The 19,935-nt window shown below is 45.1% G+C and overlaps 2 protein-coding genes across 4 annotated transcripts in view; one reads left to right on the forward strand and one right to left on the reverse strand.

The window, feature by feature from the left end:
* The window catches only part of EIF2AK1 (eukaryotic translation initiation factor 2 alpha kinase 1), a 35,900-nt gene that overhangs the window by 1,686 nt on the left and 14,279 nt on the right, over positions 1 to 19,935 (reverse strand). The window contains exons 7-14 of one of the 2 annotated variants that reach the window (XM_054496150.2): positions 18,684 to 18,783; positions 17,045 to 17,102; positions 14,974 to 15,301; positions 12,605 to 12,716; positions 11,479 to 11,579; positions 3,414 to 3,528; positions 3,111 to 3,193; positions 1,207 to 1,440 (exon numbers count right to left, since the gene is read on the reverse strand). In XM_054496150.2, the coding sequence (XP_054352125.1) occupies positions 1,207 to 1,440; positions 3,111 to 3,193; positions 3,414 to 3,528; positions 11,479 to 11,579; positions 12,605 to 12,716; positions 14,974 to 15,301; positions 17,045 to 17,102; positions 18,684 to 18,783 (1,131 nt within the window). Of the gene's footprint in view, positions 1 to 1,206; positions 1,441 to 3,110; positions 3,194 to 3,413; positions 3,529 to 11,478; positions 11,580 to 12,604; positions 12,717 to 14,973; positions 15,302 to 17,044; positions 17,106 to 18,683; positions 18,784 to 19,935 lie in introns of both variants that reach the window. The other variant, XM_054496149.2, reaches the window with a different exon arrangement.
* ANKRD61 (ankyrin repeat domain 61) lies at positions 5,264 to 10,599 on the forward strand. 2 transcript variants are annotated; one of them, XM_054496154.2, is made up of 3 exons: positions 5,264 to 5,601; positions 6,844 to 6,941; positions 9,491 to 10,599. In XM_054496154.2, the coding sequence occupies exons 1-3, from the start codon at positions 5,386 to 5,388 to the stop codon at positions 10,431 to 10,433; spliced, it is 1,257 nt and encodes a 418-aa protein (XP_054352129.1). In that variant the 5' UTR covers positions 5,264 to 5,385; the 3' UTR covers positions 10,434 to 10,599. The 2 variants fall into 2 exon arrangements, with proteins under 2 accessions (XP_054352129.1, XP_054352130.1); XM_054496155.2 differs by having other exon boundaries at positions 5,264 to 5,520.

The raw sequence follows: 19,935 nt of genomic DNA on the forward strand, positions 1-19,935 counted from the left end.
GCTACTGGTATTCAACCTAGTGCTTGATACAGTCAGGGAACTCTGAGAATGGGTTTAAATATTTTGTTTGCACAAATATGAGTCTAAGCTTGAGTATTCACTGAAACAGGGTTCACTATTTATACTGAGACAGAGTCTTGCTCTTTCGCCCAGGCTGGAGTACAGTGGTGTGATCTCAGCTCACTGCAACTTCCGCCTCCCGGGTTCAAGTGACTGTCCTGCCTCAGCCTCCCAAGGAGGTGGGATTACAGGTGTGCAGCACCACGCCTGGCTAATTTTTGTACTTTTAGTAGATGGGGTTTCACCATGTTGGCCAGGCTGGTCTTAAACTCCTGACATCAGGCAATCCTCCCACCTCTGCCTCCCAAAATCCCATGCCTGGGATTACAGGCATGAGCCACCCCGCCTGGCCAGGATTCACAATTTAAACAAATTCTATTTTAAGTTTCATATTTTCCTCAGCATTTAAAAAAAAAAAAACATGTACAGAGACCATGTCCAGGGCAGCAGCTGTAGCCAGACCCCCACACCAGGCCACCCCTGCCTCTCCCCAGTGGTCCACAGTGGCTTTGTACTGCGCAGGGAATGCAGCAGCCCCCATTGGGCACACTCTTCAGCACTATCCGGGGAGGTGCCAGGATCATGTACAACTCGAAATTCCCGATAGAGTGCTGAACTCACCAGTGACCAAAACACCTTCGAGGGACCCACCCACCACTTGTGGGGTCACCAGCCCTGCCAGTGATGAGCCCCCGACAGACACCCTGACAGCCCAGAACAGCAGGCAGGTGGTGAACGGTCAGAGTTTGACATGGACATTGAAAGGCCCAGCCACGAGAAGGAGCAAACCCTGCGGGCCCCTCCGGCCTTTCCAGGGAGGAGTCACACCCACCAGGCCCCAGGAAGCTTTCCTACCCGGCCTTCGCTGTGGGGTTGGCCCCCAGCCCTCCGCTCCTCTTTGTAAACACCAGCAGATACCTCCTGTGCCTGCTGAGGCCACAGCTGCTACCCCAAGGGGAGTGAGTCCTGCCAGCACACCCTGCAGCTGAGTGCCAGGAAGTGGATGAGAACAAACAGGCCCCGCCTCCAGAACCATCTGGCTCTTCCAGCCCCAGCCTCCGGGGGCACCACCCAACCGCTTCCTTCCCCAAGAGAGGCAATAAAAACCACCTTCACTCCAGGACCAAGAGAAAGAAAAGCACATACATTTCCAGAATTTTGGAAAAGTTCACTCTGCAGCAGCTGAATGGCAGATGGTCTCTGTGATGAGTTCCTTCTCGTTAAGTGCTGGATATACTTGGCTTGCACTGGACACCTTTTACGGAGGGATTCCGGCAACTGACCAGTTCTTAAACCTGTTAGAACTTCTGCTCGCTCCATTTCTGTTCCAAACGGCTGAAAGAGCTCTAGCAGGATCACACCCAAGCTGTACATATCTGACTGGAAAAAGAAAAAAAGGGGGAACTCAGTAGTGAAACACAGAGTTAGAAGAACGTTTCCATTTCCGTGTTCCACCCTCCAAACAGGAGAGGGTTTCTAAGAATGAGGATATACGGTCACCCACAAGGAAGGGAACAGAGCAGGATGGCTCATCAGTGACAGGGACTTTCACAACCTCAAAAAGGGGCATCCGTGGGCACGGAGAATGGATGGTTAGGTGGAGGGCAGGGATAATCCCCACCCACAGCAGTCACGATCATACAACTGTCTTCAGCACCCCTTAACAATCCAGGCCTGACCCAGGCAGTGACGTGAGCTCACGCCTGCTAGTGTCAGCTGCGGGGAAGACACAGAGGGTCGTGGGTTCTCCTCCAGTCTCACCTCTGCCTCCACTCATACTTACCAAGTGTCCTTGGTGACATTTAACAAACTGCGTAAAATCTACGATACTACTCCCAAAAACAGATTTTTTAGGAAGGTCTTCACTAGACAAGATTTTAGGGGCAGCCATCATTTTTTCTGACAGCTCTTTCCTAATCACTAAAAAGCTCAATGCGCCATCAAAAGGAAGAAAATTTTACTAGCCTGTTGTTTTGAAAAATGGATTTTAGCATTTCTTCCAGGAACAATGGAGATTCAAACTTTACAGCATGTTCATTCTATTTCAAGGGGAGTCGACAGGGGCAGGCTTCCCCTTGGTGTTTATTTACCGAAGCTTGAAAAAAACCAATTAGAAGAAAGGCTGAAAACAGGCTTCCATGAATTCTAGCTTCCTGAGGTGAACAGTGATGTTTTAAAGAGAAAGCTCATTTCAAAATCGATTTAGGCCAGGCGCAGTGGTTCATGCCTTACTCCCAGCACTTTGGGAGGCCAAGGGAGGAGAATCATTTGAGGCCAGGAGTTTGAGACCAACCTAGACAAAGCAAGACCCCATCTCTAGAAATGATTTGTTTTTAATTAGCTGGGTGTGGCAGCACAACTCCCGAAGTTACAGTTACATGGGAGGCTGAGGTGGCAGGATCACTTGAGCCCAGGAGGTGGAGGCTGCCATGAGTTATGATGACACCACTGCAATCCAACCTGGGCAACAGAGCAAGACCCTGTCTCAAAAACAACAAATGAACAAACACAAAAACTGTGACATCTGAGGATTTTGAAATGGTAAAGCAGGCAACATAGATTCTACTAAGAGTGAGGTTTCTTCTTAGGACAGTTTGATCCAGTTAATTATCTACAGTACTCAGTTATCTCCAAAAACATCTCTATGACAGAGCTTCTGCATTTCATTGTACTATTTGTTTTTGTTTTTTTTTTTTCTTTTTTTGAGACGGAGTTTTGCTCTTGTCATCCAGGCTGGAGTGCAATGGTACAACCTCAGCTCACTGCAACCTCTGCCTCCCGGATTCAAATGATTCTCATGCCTCAGCCTCCAGAGTAGCTGGGATTACAGGCATGCACCATCACACCCAGATAATTTTTGTATTTTGAGTAGAGACCAGGTTTCACCATGTTGACCAGGCTGGTCTTGAACTCCTGACCTCCAGTGATCCATCCACCTCGGCCTCCCAAAGTGCTGGGATTACAGGCGTGAGCCACTGCACCCGGCCCTGTACTGTTATTTAAGACTTCAGAATAAGTTGAATGAAAGGGCAGAAAGCAACAAATACTACCTTGGCATCATACTCAGATCCTTCCAACTGTTCGGGTGAAGCGTACAGACAAGTACCCACTCTGGACGTATGTGTTGGTGTTCCTATCATTTCAAAAGCCACATATTAAACATTGCAGTTAGCACTGTCAACATTAAAGAACATTTACTATGAGCAAGCAGTGTAGCTCCTAAGAGAACAACAGTTGCTTTTTATCTTTATCTTATCTTTGCTATTAAATCTTTATGATTCTCTTTAAATACTAACATGTGCAACCATGTCTTTTGCTTATGCAAAGAAAACAAAACAAAACCAAAAACTTACTCTTCCCGTTTCTGTTGTTCCAGTCTGTGTTCTTCTGTAGGATGTCTGTGCAGGCCAGACCAAAGTCTCCTATTTTTACTTGCTGATCAGGCCCATGAAGAAAAATATTTCTTGGCTATCAACAAACAAAACAAGTCAACTCCTTGGCTTTCTTAAAACAAATAGTAAAAACTTGTAAATGTTTCTAAGTGTTTGGAACTCAGGAGCAAGCAGCCCCTCAAAAGTTAAATATTTGAGGAATAGTTCCCAAATCTGCCTGCAGGTCAGAATCATCCAGGAGTTTTAAAAATCTCAACATCTGGCCGGGCGCGGTGGCTCACACCTGTAATCCCATCACTTTGGGAGGCTGAGGCAGGCAGATCACCTGAGGTCAGGAGTTCGAGACAAGCATGGCCAACATGGTGAAAACCCATCTCTAAAAAATACAAAATTAGTCAGGTGTGGTGGTGCATGCCTGTAATCCCAGCTACTTGGGAGGCTGAGGCAGAATTGCTTGAGCCTGGGAGGCAGAGGTTGCAGTGAGACGAGATCGCACCACTGCACTCCAGCCTGGGAAACAGAGTGAGACTCTGTCTCAAAAAAAAGAAAAGAAAAGAAACGACTGTCCTGTCGAGTCCAGAGACGTGATTTTCTATGTGTGAGAAAACATTTTCAATGGCTTTTTCAAGGCATGATAAATCTAAGCACCGGCAGCCGGCCTCCGAATGTAACAAACCGCATGGCTCATCCACCTGGAAGATCACAATAAGCGAATAGGATGTAGAGGAGTCAGCCCATGAAAGGGAAGAAAGTTTCGTTATTGAGAAATCCAAACTTAAGCAGGGAAGGGACCAGGGTGTAGCCCTCTAAGGGGATAATGCAACTTAGGCGACGTCCGGGAAGATCGTAACCCTGTAGTCCTTGACCAGTGAGGAACCGAGGTAGGTCTTGCATGCTAGGAGATAAATTACCTGTTGTAATTGCCCTGGGTGTACCTGCCTACCAGACACGCAACCTTGCAAGACTGCTATTAAAAGTCTCACTTTCACTGTTCTTTGTGCCTCTAAGTTCATTTTTTGGGTTTGGACGGGTGAGCATGTTTCTCACACTATGAAAAAACTTTGATTTTTTTTTTTTTTAAGACAGAGTCTCGCTGTGTCGCCAGGCTGGAGTGCAGTGGCGCCATCTCGGCTCACTGTAACTGCCACCTCTGAGGTTCAAGCAATTCTCCTGCCTCAACCTCCCGAGTAGCTGGGACTACAGGCGCACACCACCACAGCCAGCTAATTTTTGTATTTTTAATAGAGACGGGGTTTCACCAGTATGGTGAACGCCAGTATGGTCTTGATCTCTTGACCTCATGTTCTGCCTCTCGAAGTGCTGGGATTACAGGCACGAGCCACCGCACCCAGCCAACTTGGATATTTTTTAAAAGCTCCCAGATAACTCGTATGATTAGCCAGGGTTGGGAACTAACAGATCACACTAAATGGCTTTATTTAAGCAAAGAGTACAGACCCAAAACATCTCCCAAACTATTCCTATGCCGGAGAAAAACTGAACCCATAATGGGGAGAGGGAAGATTCTATTATAATAAAAACTAAAAAATAACTTAGGTTAAAAGTTTTCTTACTTTAAAAGTAATAATTTTAACTTTGTATTTTAATGCATAAATTCCTCTGTTTTAGCTTTGATCATTGTTTCAGCTACACTTGAACTGGAGAGAAATCAAAAATAAAGGTGTAAGATGATAGCTTGAATATGTTTTTATGATAGAGTAGAAAACCCTAAAAACTGCTGACATTTGACATTCTATGATCAAGGAACAAAGTCTGGACGCTTGGTTCCAAACTTTGATGGATTGCCTTCACAGATCCAATTCTCGACAAATTCTAGAACGGTTCTAGAACTGAACTGAAAGAATCATCATAAAGAGACTGAAACTGACCAATTCCATAACAACATTTTCCCCTGAAGTCTTAAGTTTTTCTCATGGGGAACATACCCAGGAAAGGAAGCAGAGACCTGGTGGTTGACAGTGCCAAGTCCCTGGAAGATGGCCCATCCGCAGCACTTCACTCGAAACTCTATGAAGCGATCATGAGAGAAGACTGCACTACGATCGAGGTACTCCTGAGAAATCACCCTGTCAACCAGCCCATCACCATTCTGCCCAACTCCACCAGCAACAGATTACTTCTGACCCAGGTACCCTCTTTTCTGCTCAGTCACTTCTGGAAAAAAGTCAGGCTGCTTAGAAAGGAGCATGATCTAAAGCTGGTGAACTCGCTAAGCTCACAGCCCTTACAAGACATGACTCCAGCTCACTCCACACACACTGCAGTGCTCCCTAAAGCCCGCAAAGCCTCCCCTACACATGTCACACACGAACCAACATGAGAAAACACCAGATCCTGTGTGGCCGGAAGACCATTCATGTCATCTCTCAAACATACCCACGGTGATGATCTCCATGTGGTCAAATTAGTTTTTCCCTTTTTTGGCCAGACGCAGTAGCTCATGCCTGTAATCCCAGCACTTTGGAAGGCCGAGGTGGGTGGATCACCTGAGGTCAGGAGTTCGAGACCAGCCTGGCCAGCATGGCAAAACCCCGTCTCTACTAAAAATACAAAAATTAGCTGGCCATGGTGGCAGGAGCCTGTAATCTCAGCTACTCGGACGGCTGAGGCAGGAGAATTGCTTGAACCCAGGAGGCAGAGGTTGCAGTGAGCCGAGATGGTACTACTGCACTCCAGCCTGGACAACAGAGCAAGACTCCATCTCAAACAAACAAACAAACAAAAAATAGTTTTTCCCTTTTTAATATATACATTTTCATTTTCTAAATTTTTATACAATGATTATTACCTTTACAATTAAATTCAAAAAGGAAATCACCCTCTCTTGTACCCTACTGTCTTATCTTGCAACCACGGTGTAAAACCACTACTTACACGTGTGTATTTTAAGAGCTGGCACAAACAGCTCTGCTAATCAGACAGAACATATGCTGCGTTATATTTGAAAACCCTGAAGATTCAGGTTTTACTGCTGATAATACGACTTTGGCAACGACACAGCACCTACTTGTCCATCACCCTGTGGGTTAATTTAAGGACTAAGTGACTTCATAGCAAGTACCATTAATATCACACCACAGGCTCTTCTGAAGAATCAACTTTCAAAAATTTCCAAAGCTTTTGAGTGTTATTTCTGTTGCCTCAGTAAATGTGCATTTCTGTAAAACACAGATTTTATAGTATGGAATTCACTGAATTTTGATCATTTGAAACAGGTAGTAGAAAAGGAAACTTTCAATGCACATACCAGAAAAAGAGTGAGCCAATGAGACACTCAATAAACGTATTGCCTTTGAAATGGCAAGCTAACACAAACAGTATTTTTAACTACACAGGGCCACTTGTAATGTGTTTTGTTTTCCCTCCAAAGCCGACAGAGTCTATCATCCCCATCCATCTGGCTGCCAAGTACCACAAGGCCCAGAGTCTGCTCTGCCTGTTACGGCATGGTGCTGACCCAGAAGTCAGGTAAGTTAACTCCAACGAAAATCGTTTTTTTTTTTCTTTTTTGTTTTGAGGCAGGGGTCTCACTCTGTTGCCCAGGCTGGAGTGCAATGGCACAATCTTGCCTCACTGCAACCTCTACTTCCTGGGTTCAAGAGCTTCTCCCACCTCAGCCTCCCGAGTAGCTGGGATTACAGGTGTGCGTCACCATGCCCAGCTAACATTTGTATTTTTAGTAGAGACAGGGTTTCACCATGTTGGCCAGGCTGGTCTTGAACTCCTGGCCTCAAGTGATCCACCTGCCTCGGCCTTCCAAAGTGCTGGAATTACAGCCCTCAGCCACAGCACCCAGCTTCACTGACAATCATTTCTAAGTGAGGATATACCTGATACAGATTTTTTTCAGTTCATACATTTTTTCCACTTATGTTTGGACTTGTTCGTTCTTATGAATGAACCAATGTCTTTACTGAGTAGATGAGATACTCTGAAAAACTGAGAAAAATGCAACATCATAAAGATTTTGCCAAATTAATGCACATTCTGAGGATTAAGTGCTCAATGGTGGTGTTGTGAGGAATGCAGTAAAGTCCTTGCCATGGCCTTCAATAAGTTTAACCACCAAAGTCAGGTGTGAAAAATAAAATATAGGTAGACAATGGATTTTCTTTTGTTTTTGTTTTTGTTTTTTGAGACAGTCTCGCTCTGTCGCCCAGGCTGGAGTGCAGTGGCGCGATCTTGGCTCACTGCAAGCTGCACCTCCTGGGTTCACGCCATTCTCCTGCTTCAGCCTCCCGAGTAGCTGGGACTACAGGCGCCTGCCACCACGCCCGGCTAATTTTTTGTGTTTTTAGTAGAGATGGGGTTTCACCGTGTTAGCCAGGATAGTCTCGATCTGACCTCGTGATCTGTCCGCCTCGGCCTCCCAAAGTGCTGGGATTACAGGCGTGAGCCGCCGCGCCCAGCCGACAATGGATTTTCTTGTTTATTACTCTCCCCTAGAAGGTAAGCCGCATGAAAGAGAAGTTGACCTTGTGCACCACTGTATCTCCAGCACCTCAACCAAATCAATGCCTGACACTTAGCAAGTGCCCAGTAATACTGAGTGAATGAAAGAATTAAGTAGTATAGGCCGGGCGCGGTGGCTCACGCCTGTAATCCCAGCACCATGGGAGGCTGAGGTGGGTGGATCATGAGGTCAGGAGTTTGAGACCAGCCTGGTGAAACCTCATCTCTACTAAAAATACAAAAACTAGCCAGGCGTGGTGGCGGGCACCTGTAGTCCCAGCTACTCGGGAGGCTGAGGCAGGAGAATCGCTTGAACCCGTGAGGCGGCAGTTGCAGTGAGCCGAAATCACGCCACCACACTCCAGCCTGGGCGACAGAGCGAGACTCCATCTCAAAATAATAATAATAATAGAACTTCTTGCCCCAAATCCTTACCATGCTCCAGAAGAACCCACCTGACCTGTCTTGCTCCCAGCCTCTCCCTGAGCACCCCACCCCAGCTCTGCAAGTCCTCTCGAAGTCCCTTCCACATCTCAACCATCACAGACTCGCCCCATTCTCCTCAGGGGACCCTTTCCTACCCTGTGTACTGCATGCACTATGTGAGGCTTCTGCACCTCTCTAGAACTCTGCCAGCTTGCACTATTTACTGAGCTGTTTCACTGTTTCACGTCTATCTTCCCTGCTAGACTGTAAGCCCTACAAAGGTAGGGGCCACCTGCTGTTTCACCATATCCATAGCCTAGGGCCTCACGCTGAACAAATCTATGTGAACTAAAATCATTTTCTAATTTCAGCAGAGCAGTTAGATTTACATAATAAACCTTCCTTTTGCTCTGCCAAAACAAAGGAATTTTTGGAAGGGCTTCTGAGGTAAGGGCCAAGTTGTAAAATGCTCATTCCACCTGGCCTGGAGCAGGGAATGAACTTCGGAATGACCACAGGTCTTCAGATTCAACCCCTGTCACTTCTTCTGCTCCCTACACACTCACGCAGAAAAATGTTGGGTAGGAGAGCAGAGACAGAGCCTCTAAGAAAGGAGTCAATGGGAGTTCGGGCCTTCACGGCTCACTTCTGTGGCAATAACAGATCACACTCAAGTCCACACAATTCCACAGAAAGCCAGTAACCCAGTCCAGCACTGTGTGAGGTGCCAGGCTGCAGAAATCACTAAGGTAGGCCTTGAAGGGACACGGCCCTAGCGGGGGTGGCACAGGTAAAATAGGCTGCTCCAAGAAGCTGGGCCTCCTTCACAACATTGTATAAAAGTGAAAAGAATTTTTCAAAAAAAGAATTTTATATATATATATATATATATATATATATATATATATATATATAAAATGAAGCTAGGCCCCATCATGTAGTGACGCATCCCCCCACATCCCCCGAAAAACCCTGGGGTAGCCTGAGAAACTACCCAGCAATACCGATTTTCAAACACATCCTTAAGTTAATTAAAGGGTCTTACTTTAAATAAATACTGGCTTCTTAAACATTAACTGTTCACGTAGAGCCATTCCCACTGTGAATTCAGTGTAACGTGTAATCAATACCCATTCTAGGGACACGACAGGCCTCACCACACTCAACTTAATGCTACTGCACTGGCCGGTCACTTCCACCACGTTGGCAAAACCAGGCAACAGAACGCACAGGCTCCTGACAGACATTCAGAATAGCACCATCACATGTCTCCGCATCTTGTGTGCGCACGGAGCTCAAGTTAACGCTCAAGGGGAAATCAGCAACAAACGTTCACCACTCCACCTGGCCATAGCATATGGTTGCTATCCAGTTCTCTCCATTTTGGCCCAAAATGGTGCCGATGTCAATGCTATTAATGAAGCCAGCATGACACCCCTTCACATGGCCGCAAACATGCTGAATAAGGAGATGATGGAAACACTCATTGCCTATGGAGCAAACGTCAACTGTGCTGTCTCTTCCACGGGGAACACGCCCCTGAAGCTTGCAGTGTGCACTGCGTCAAGCAAAGCAGGCCGACTCCTCGGGGCGGGGGTCAGCTGCATCCGTCTGCTGCTCACTCACGGAGCCAAAGTCAACGCCCAGGACTACAAGGGCCAAACAGCCATCCACGAGGCATGCTTTGGAGGCAGAGAGGCAATCATCAATCTCCTGCTTGAATTTGAAGCAAACGTTAACATTTTAACAAGAAACGGGGAATCTCCAATTTATATGTACCTTCAGCGCAGTTTCAATGTAAGAGATACGGCACTTCTGGCCAGGCTACTTTATCACACTTATCCTCTGAGAATGACCAATAACCAAGGAATTCTACCTGCAGGAATCATGCTACCAGAATTCCACTTCTTAAGGGACACCCTAATAAAGCAATCGCGAAAACCTTTATCCCTACAGGGTATCTGCAAAAGAAACATCAGGAATATTTATGGTGAGAAATACAAACGGCACTTGAAACAATTCCTCCCAGTGACGATATGGAATTCTGTCTACTGCTGTTATGACTTGGCATATACCTCTTGAAATAAGACCTCCCAGTTTCACAGCAGAGGGACTTTCAGCCACTCAAACTGCATTTTCTGGCTAGACATGTCCCAGAAAATGCTTCACCTGTCACCTATGACATCCCAAATGTACAAACTACTGGTTCTTGAACATGTTCCAAAATATAAAGTGATTTGCCTATTAACATTTTTGTTCCTAGGTTTTTTTTTTCATGCCCTTTCCATGATTTAACTTTGGGCTGAAAAGTAAGCAAATTAATTTAAATCTCTTCAGCCAAAGACACAAATATATTTTCTCTCTTTCTTGATAGCCTTTTGTGGATAAAAATCAAATAGTCATTATAGACTTTTTTAAAACAGCAAAAAAACAAAAAAACTTCCGATTTTGTTAAACTTTAAGATGAATAATTATAGAAATATAGTTTATCTCTAAGTCTGCAATAATATATATGCGCATTTCTGTCAGCACTAAATACATTTAAGCACCCCTGATTATATCAATACTCAGAGCACCTGAAAAAAAGTACTCATACTCCACAGAGGATTTTCAAATGCCCCAAAATTACTACTTTAAAATTCAACTTACAACCAAGTGCAGTGGCTCACACCTGTAACCCCAGCGCTTTGGGAGGTCAAGATGGGAGGATCACTTGAGCCCAGGAGTTCAAGATCAACCTGGGCAACATAGCAAAACTCCATCTCTACAAAAAAAATTTAAAAATTAGCTGGGCATGGTAGCACATGCCTGTAGTCTCAGCTACTAGGGAGGCTGAGGTGGGAGGATCGCTTGAGCCTGGGAGTTGGAGGCTGCAGTAAGCTGTAATCATGCTACTGTGCTCCAGCGTGGGTGACAGAGTGAGACGCTGTCTCAAAAAAAAAAAAAAAATTCAACCTAATGTTTCCATACTCTGGATCTATCTAACAGTGACTTATCTGACAGTAATTATAACCTCCTAAGCAAATGAACTAGGACACGTAATCTTATTTAGTTTAATGAACCAACATCAAGTCGTCCCTGATACAAAGCTCCCACTGCTTTCAATGATTTCATCGCCCCCACTTACCTTCAGATCTCGGTGCACAATTCCCATGTTATGTATGTAAAACACACCTTCTACTAATTCTTGAAAAATTTTTGTTGCAACATTGGCCATAAGATAAGGACCTTGAAGTAAAAAAAATAGTTTTATTTATCTAATTTTTTTACTCATTACATTGGCATCTAAATATTAATGTCGTTCTAAATACATTAACATCTGACACTTAAGAACAATCAGATTTTCAACAAAGTCAATGCTGCAGAATGGTCTAAAACCTAGAAATAAGCAGGAAGCGTTCACAGAAACCATCACAAACCAGCACCCAACAGTTGATGGACTTTGTCAACCGGAAAGAAAGTACCTCTAACTTCAATCAGAGCCCTCCCCTGTATTAATGACTTTTTAAATAATTCTCGGGTATCAGGCAACTGGATTTGATAAAGTTGAAGTTCCCTTGAACCCCTGACATTCTGGGATTTAATGCTAATAAATCTGGTATCCTAGCCCATAGTGGATTAAAGATATTATTACAAATAATGGAATAAGAAAAAAGATAAAATGTGTTAGCTCCAGGAGTATGATTCAATCATCTGGAATACCTCACTTTCCAAAAATGACACAGCATATGGCCCAAAAAAAGTAAGTAAATTAATTCATCTATTAATATGATGACATACATTTAGAGGATGGAGAGGTTTTACAGGACTAACACAAAAATTGATAAAAAATTCTGGCCAGGCGCAGACGCTCACGCCTATAATCTCAGCACTTTGGGAGGAGGGGACAGGAGGATTGCTTGAGATCAGGAGTTGGAGACCAGCCTGGGCAGGATAATGAGACCTTGTCTCTACAAAATTTTGTTTTTCAAAATCAGCCAGACATAGTGGCATGCACCTGTAGTCCCAGCTACTCAGGAGGCTGAGGTGGGAGGATCGCTTGAGCCAGGGAGGCCAAGGCTATAGTGAGCAGTGGGTGCACGACTGCACTCCTGCCTGAGCAACAAACAGAGCAAAGCTCTGTCTCAAAAAAATAAAATAAAATAAATAACAAATAAAAATGAAAACAAAGCATCTGGAGGAAACTCCTACTTGAGATGGGGAAGGTGTGACTGTGTCTATTTCCCGGCCCAGCGGACCCAGATGGTACTCACAGGCAGACTCATCCACATACTCCCGGCCCCGCTTGTTTCTATCGGCTATCCAATCCCACAGCGAGAGCTCACACAGCTGCATCTGGATGTGCAGCATCAGGTGGTACTGTGCCTAGGAGAGGACACAGTGATGGCTCCCATCTTTGCACGATTCACTCGCATTATTCATTTAGCCAACAAATATTCATCTGCCTATTCTGGGCCAAAAGAGTAAGCCTCTAGGGAAGTCATTTAACCTGTGTGGACTTCCCTTTGCAAGACAGAAGTGCTGAGGACACAGGCCCACCCAAGAAGCCCAAAGTCTAATGAAAGCGACAGATAAGGAGAGCGATAATTAAAACAGGGTGTTGTAATACCAGCAGAAAGGGGGCCAGGCTGAAGTCAGGCAGGGGTCCAATGGCAGAAGCTCTCAACTGTGACCCGGAGAAACTGGTCCTGAAACTCGTCTGCTCGCTACCTAAACAGTTTTTAAAGCTAAGAGAAAGCATCAAAGAATGGCTGTATGATATTCTACTACTCTATATATTTCTACAAAGTATATATACTTTGTCTGGCTTCACGTTGTACATAACTAATAACTTATTCAATAAAAAGGTAAGCAAACACCAAGCTTACTGTAGCCCACTGTATATACCATCTGATTTAGGCATCTAAGAAAATTTTCCAAATAAAATACAGAGAAATGAAACAATTCTGATTAAAAGTCCCCCAAACTCAAGTCATCCAGATTCAGGCGAAAGTGTTCAAAGTTCTAAGTTTCATAAAAAAGCACAGGCTCAGCCAGGTGTGATGGCTCACACTTGTAATCCCAGCATCTTGGAAGGCCAAGGCAGGTGGATCACAAGGTCAGGAGTTCAAGACCAGCCTGAACAACATGGTGAAACCACGTCTCTACTAAAAATACAAAAAAAATCAGCCAGGCATGGTGGTGCGTGCCTGTAATCCCACTACTCAGGAGGCTGAGGCAGGAGAATCGCTTGAACCTGGCAGGCGGAGGTTGCAGTGAGCTGAGATTGCACCATTGCACTCCAGCCTGGGTGACAGAGTGAGATTCCGTCTCCAAAAGAAAAAAAAAAAAAAAAAGCACAGGCTTGGTCGGATACCGTGGCTCATGCCTGTAATCCCAGCACTTTGGGAGGCCGAGGCAGGCGGATCACCTGAGGTCAGGACTTCGATACCAGCCTGGCCAACATGGTGAAGCCCTGTCTCTACTAAAAATACAAAAAAATTAGCTGGGCGTGGTGGTGGGCGCCTGTAATCCCAGCTACTTGGGAGGCTGAGGCAGGAGAATCACTTGAACCCAGGAGGCAGAGGTTTCAGTGAGCCAAGATCATGCCACTGTACTCCAGCCTGGGTGACAAGAGCAAAACTTTGTCTCAAGAAAAAAAACACAGGCTCAGAAACACATATTTCGTGACAAGAATTAATTCTGCACTGTCTATGTATATGGTATACACAGTTTTATAATCTTAAGAAGACAGATTATGTGTAGACCCTGTTAATTTTCATGTTTTTAGTTTTATTTTTTTATTTTTTTTGAAACAGAGTCTCGCTCTAGTTGCCCAGGCTAGAGTACAGTGGCGCAATCTTGGCTCACTGCAACCTCTGCCTCCCGGGTTCAAGCGATTCTCCTGCCTCAGCCTCCTGAGTAGCTGGGATTACAGGTGCACAGCATCACGCCTGGCTAATTTTTGTATTTTTAGTAGAGACGAGCTTTCACCATGTTGGCCAGGCTGGTCTCGAACTCCTCATCTCAAGTGATCTGCCCTCCTCAGCCTCCCAAACTGCTGGGATTACGGGCGTAAGCCACCACACCCGGCCTCATGTTCATGTTTTTAATATTACTACTTAAAATACTGGTGAAAGCATGGTGGCAGCATGACCACGGAAGGAGGGTTGTATCAGTATGACCCTCAACAAGAGCCTCCTGAAAACTACAACTAACATAACATCAATTTTAAAATTAAAAAGAGTATCCTGAATACTGAGCTGGTAATCCTACTGGGACTCACCTAAAGTCATGATGCAAAATCTTTTTGCATAAATATATCTTTATAGCATGATGCTAACGTACAACAGAAACAGAGTGTGAGTGAGGCCGCCAACTCTAGGGTACACACTCCAGATGATCTGGAGCTGTAAATGGCCAGGTGGGGGAGGCAAGAAAAGGACGTGGAGGAGTTAACTAAGTGAAGAAGGGAGAACCAAACACAAAGGCCACATGGCAAGGGGAACATGGCCAATACAAGAGACTGAACGCAAGGCAGAAGAGCCGGAGCTGAGAGAGGGTGAGAGAAGGCCACACACCTGCACAGACCTCAATACAATCACTACTGGCCAAATTAGGAGGGTGTGGGAAAGTAATCTACCTCTGTCTGACCCAAAAAGTTGGCATTTTCTTCGGGAGATTCTTCGGTGGATGTGAAACTCTCCTCTAGGTGAGAATTACGCCTGAGTGGCAGCTGCTGTTCCACAATTGAACTGGTAGACAAACCAGCCAAGCCATTTTCCTGGAGCTCCAGGGTCGACTCAAGTTCACCAGAGTCTCTTATGACTAAATTGGTGGTGTACTTCACCGATTTGTTATTCTGATTTTCGGTGTCAGATTCTCCAAAGCATTTTTCTTTTTCTGGGGTGGGCTCAGCAAAGATAATGGATGAGCTGCTACTTTCATCATTTTTAACACCATATTGGTCTCTGAAAAAAAAAAATAGTAAACATAAAAGTCAATGGGCCAAGCGCAGTGGCTCATGCCTGTAATCCCAGCACTTTGGGAGGCTGTGGTGGGCAGATCACTTAAGGTCAGGAGTTGGAGACCAGCCCACCCAACATGGTAAAACCCCATCTCAACTAAAAATACAAAAATTAGATGGGTATGGTGGCATACACCTGTAATCGCAGCTACTGGGGAGGATAAGGCAGGAAAATGACTTGAACCCAGGAGGTGGAGGTTATAGTGAGCTGAGATCGTGCCACTGTACTCCAGCCTGGGCGACAAAGTGAGTGAGACTCCGTCTCCAAGAAAAAAAAAAAGTCGGCCGTGTGCAGTGGCTCATGCCTGTAATCCCAGCACTTTGGGAGGCCAAGGCAGGCAGATCACGAGGTCAGAAGTTCCAGACCAGCCTGGCCAATATGGTGAAACGCCATCTCTACTAAAAAATACAAAAATTGGCTTGGCGTGGTGGCATGCGCCTACAGTCCTAGCTACTTAGCAGGCTGAGGCAGGAGAATCGCTTGAACCCGGGAGGCAGAGGTTACAGTGAGCCAAGATTGCGCCACTGCACTCCAGCCTGGCCAACAGAGACTCCATCTAAAAAATAAAAATAAAAAAAGCCAATGTACAGGTCTGGCACAGTGGCTCATGCCTATAATCCCAACACTTTGGTAAACCAAGGCGGGAGGATTGCTTGAGCCCAGGAGTTCGACACTAGCCTGAGCAACATGGCAAAACCCCATCTCTACAGAAAATACAAAAATTAGCCAGACATGGTGGCACAAGCTTGTAGTCCCAGCTACTCAGGCAGCTAAGGTGGGAGGATTGCCTGAGTCCAGGAGTTGGAGGCTGCAATGAGCTGTGATCATACCACTGCACTCCAGCCTGGACAAAAGAGTGAGACCCTGTCTCAACAAAAATAATAAAAAATAGGCCAGGTGCAGTGGCTCACACCTGTAATCCCAGCACTTTGGGAGGCCAAGGCAGGCAGATCACCTGAGCTCAGGAGTTTGAGACCAGCCTGGCCAACACGGCAAAACCCCGTCTCTAAAATACAAAAATACAAAATAAAAAAATACTAAAAATACAAAAATTAGCCAGGCATGGTGGTGCAGGCCTATAATCCCAGCTACTAGGGAGGCTAAGTCAGGAGGATCGCTTGAACCTGGGAGGCAGAGGTTGCAGAGAGCTGAGATCACATCACTGCACTCCAACCTGGGCGACAGAGTGAGACTCCATCTCAAAAAAAAAAAAAAAAAAATACCGACAGGAAATATCTGAAAGGAAGAAATAATTTAACATTTTGTAATGAAAATAAGCAAAGTCTAAAACACTCCTCCGGAGCTCCTTGTAGCAAAAGACAAAGATAGCCCAATGCAGGCCAGGTGCGGTGGCTCACGCCTGTAATCCCAGCACTTTGGGAGGCCAAGGTGGGCACATCACGAGGTCAGGAGATGGAGATCACCCTGGCTAACACGGTGAAACCCCGTCTCTACTAAAAATACAAAAAACTAGCTGGGTGTGGTGGCAGGCGCCTATAGTCCCTGCTACTCGGGAGGCTGAGGCAGGAGAATCGCTGGAACACAGGAGGCGGAGGTTGCAGTGACCCAAGATTGTGCCACTGCACTCTAGTCTGGGTGACAGAGCGAGACTCTGTCGCCAAAAAAAAGAACAAAAGCCCAATGCAGGTGACAAGAGGTAATGTCCTAATATGTAAAAGAACATACCTGTCATCTTCCTGGTCGGAGAGCACTTCCAGAGATGGCAACTCAATGGCAGCTCTGTCTGCTGAACAAAAACAAACAACAATCATCTTCAAACAGCCCAGTTTTTCAAATTATAGTCAAAGACAGAGTTAAAATATACAAATAGTATCAAATGAGACTACAAGTCTAAAAATGTCATGACCTTCTGGCAAAATACAAAAAGTTTATTCAAATGGCACGTGTTAGGAACCATAAAAACAAAGCCATGCAACCATACTAGGGGTTGGCAAATAGCACAGAGGACTTGACAGTAAATATTTTAGGTTTTAGGGCCCTCTGGGACCCTGCTGTAACTGAACAATTCTGTTATGGTATAAAAGCAGCCATAGGCCCAGTGGCTCATGCCTGTAATCCCAACTCTTTGGGAGGCCGAGGCTCGAGGATCACTTGAGCTCAGGTGTTTAAGAACAGCATGCACAATACAGTGAGATTCCTCATCTCTATTTTTAAAACAAAATTTAATTTAATTTTTTTTTTTTTTGAGACAGTCTCGCTCTGTTGCCCAGGGTGGAATGCAGTGGCACGATCTCGGCTCACTGCAACCTCCACCTCCTGGGTTCAAGTTATTCTCCTGCCTCAGCCTCCTGAGTAGCAGGGACTACAGATGCTCACCACCATGCCCAGCTCATTTTTGTATTTTTATTAGAGATAGGGTTTCACCATATTGTCCAGGCTGGTCTGGAACTCCTGACCTTCTGATCCTCCTGCCTCGGCCTCCCAAAGTGTTGGGATTACAGCCATGAGCCACCACCCCCAGCTAAATTTAAATTTAAAAAGCAGCCATAGACAATATATAAATGAAGAGCCTGTGTTCTAATAAATTTCATTTATTGATATTTAAATTTTGGGCCAGGCACAGACGCTCATGCCTATAGTCCCAGCACTCTGGGAGGCTGAGGCAGGTGGATCACTTGAGGTCAGGAGTTCAAGATGAGCTTGGGCAACATGGTGAAACCCCGTCTGTACTAAAAATACAAAAATTAGCCAGGCGTGGTTGCGCACACCTGTAATCCCAGCTACTCGAGAGGCTGAGGCAGAAGAATCACTTAAGACCAGGAGGCGGAGGTTGCAGTGAGCAAAGATCGTGGCACTACACTCCAGCCTGGGTGACAGAGCGAGACTCTGTCTCAAAAAAAAGAAAAGAAAAAAATAATTTCACATAATTTTCACAAAATCTTTTGATTTTGTTTAACTATTTAAAAACGTAAAAACCAACCGGGCGCGGTGGCTCACGCCTGTAATCTCAGCACTTTGGGAGGCCGAGGTGGGCGGATCACGAGGTCAGGAGAGCGAGACCATCCTGGCTAACACGGTGAAACCCTGTCTCTACTAAAAAATACCAAAAAAAAAGTTAGCCGGCCGTGGTGGCGGGTACCTGTAGCCCTAGCTACTCGGGAGGCTGAGGCAGGAGAATGGCGTGAACCCAGGAGGCGGAGCAGCCTGGGCGACAGAGTGAGAGTCCATCTCAAAAAAAAAAAAAAAAAAAAAGTAAAAACCATTCTCAGCTTGTCGTATGTACAAAAACAAGAGCAGGCCAGATTTGGTCCACGGGTTAAAGTTTGCCAACGCTTCAAATACCATATCATCAAAAACGGCTTACCTCGTGGCTGAATCACGTGAACATGTTCTATCCACGCAGTGTGATAGCCAACAATATTAGGGTGCTGAAGACCCGCCAGCACCTTCACTTCCCGTAGGACCTAGAAAAGAAATGGAATTAGATCTGCCTTTTGCTGATAACTTGTTAAATGTTTATGCAATACTTCTTGTTCCAGAGCAAAATACAGATGGCCCCTGACTTACAATGGTATGAAGACATCACAATTTTTGACATACTTTGAATTTTGATCTTTTCCCCAGCTTGCAGTATGCGGTGCATGAGATATATGGTATTTTATTATAAAATATGCTTTGTGCTAGATGATCCTGTCCAACTATTGAGTAATGTAAGTGTTCAGAGCACATTTAAGGCAGGCAGGGTAAGCTATAATGTTCAGTAGGTTATGCATATTAAAATGCATCTCCAATTTACAATATTTTCAATTTATGATGGGTTTATCAGGACATAATCCCAGCATAAGATGGAGGAGCATCTGTAATGAAAACTCCTCTGTACAAGGCATCTACACTATGTTAAAATAATGGAAATTTTTTTTTTTTTTTTTTTGAGACACAGTCTTACTCTGTTGCCCAGGCTGGAGTGAAGTGGCGCCATCTTGGCTCACTGCAACCTCTGCCTGCTGGGTTCAAGTCATTCCCGTGCCTCAGCCTCCCGAGTAGCTGGGATTACAAGCATGCACTACCACACCCAGCTAATTTTTGTGTTTTTAGCAGAGACAGGGTTGTGCCATGTTGGCCAGGCTGGTCTCACACTCCTGGCCTCAAGTGATCTGCCTGCCTCGGCCTTCCACAAGTGCTGGGATTACAGGCGTGAGCCACTGCACCCGGTCAATATAATGGAAATATTTTTGAGAGACAAATGGCAATTGTTATAGCAACTAAATAACATATTTATAGGGCACTTTATACTTTTTATAGCACACTTATCACCATTCTCTCTTTTGATTCCTACCCCAGTCCTCCAAGGTAAGTAAAATCACTACTGTCACTACTATTTCAGGGCAGGTGACAGAAGTGGCTCAGAGGACTGGGCAACTCGTCCAGAACCACACAGCATGTCAGGGAGAAGACTGACCTGGAACTGGGCTCCTGTTTTTTCATAACTAGCTATATTATATATCGATCATTTATTTTAAGAAATTAATATATTTTAAACATTATATATATATATAAATTAGCCAGGCGTGTTGGCAGGCGCCTATAATCCCAGCTACTTGGGAGGAAGGAGAATC

This window comes from Pongo pygmaeus, chromosome 6, assembly GCF_028885625.2.
Source record: "Pongo pygmaeus isolate AG05252 chromosome 6, NHGRI_mPonPyg2-v2.0_pri, whole genome shotgun sequence".
Taxonomy (NCBI): domain Eukaryota; kingdom Metazoa; phylum Chordata; class Mammalia; order Primates; family Hominidae; genus Pongo; species Pongo pygmaeus.

Coding starts and splice junctions, on each gene's coding strand:
- ANKRD61 (XM_054496154.2), top strand. CDS start 5,386: ATGGGGAACATACCCAGGAAAGGAAGCAGAGACCTGGTGGTTGACAGT. Junction 5,602..6,843: donor ACAGATTACTTCTGACCCAG/GTACCCTCTTTT, acceptor TTCCCTCCAAAG/CCGACAGAGTCTATCATCCC. Junction 6,942..9,490: donor GGTGCTGACCCAGAAGTCAG/GTAAGTTAACTC, acceptor TACCCATTCTAG/GGACACGACAGGCCTCACCA.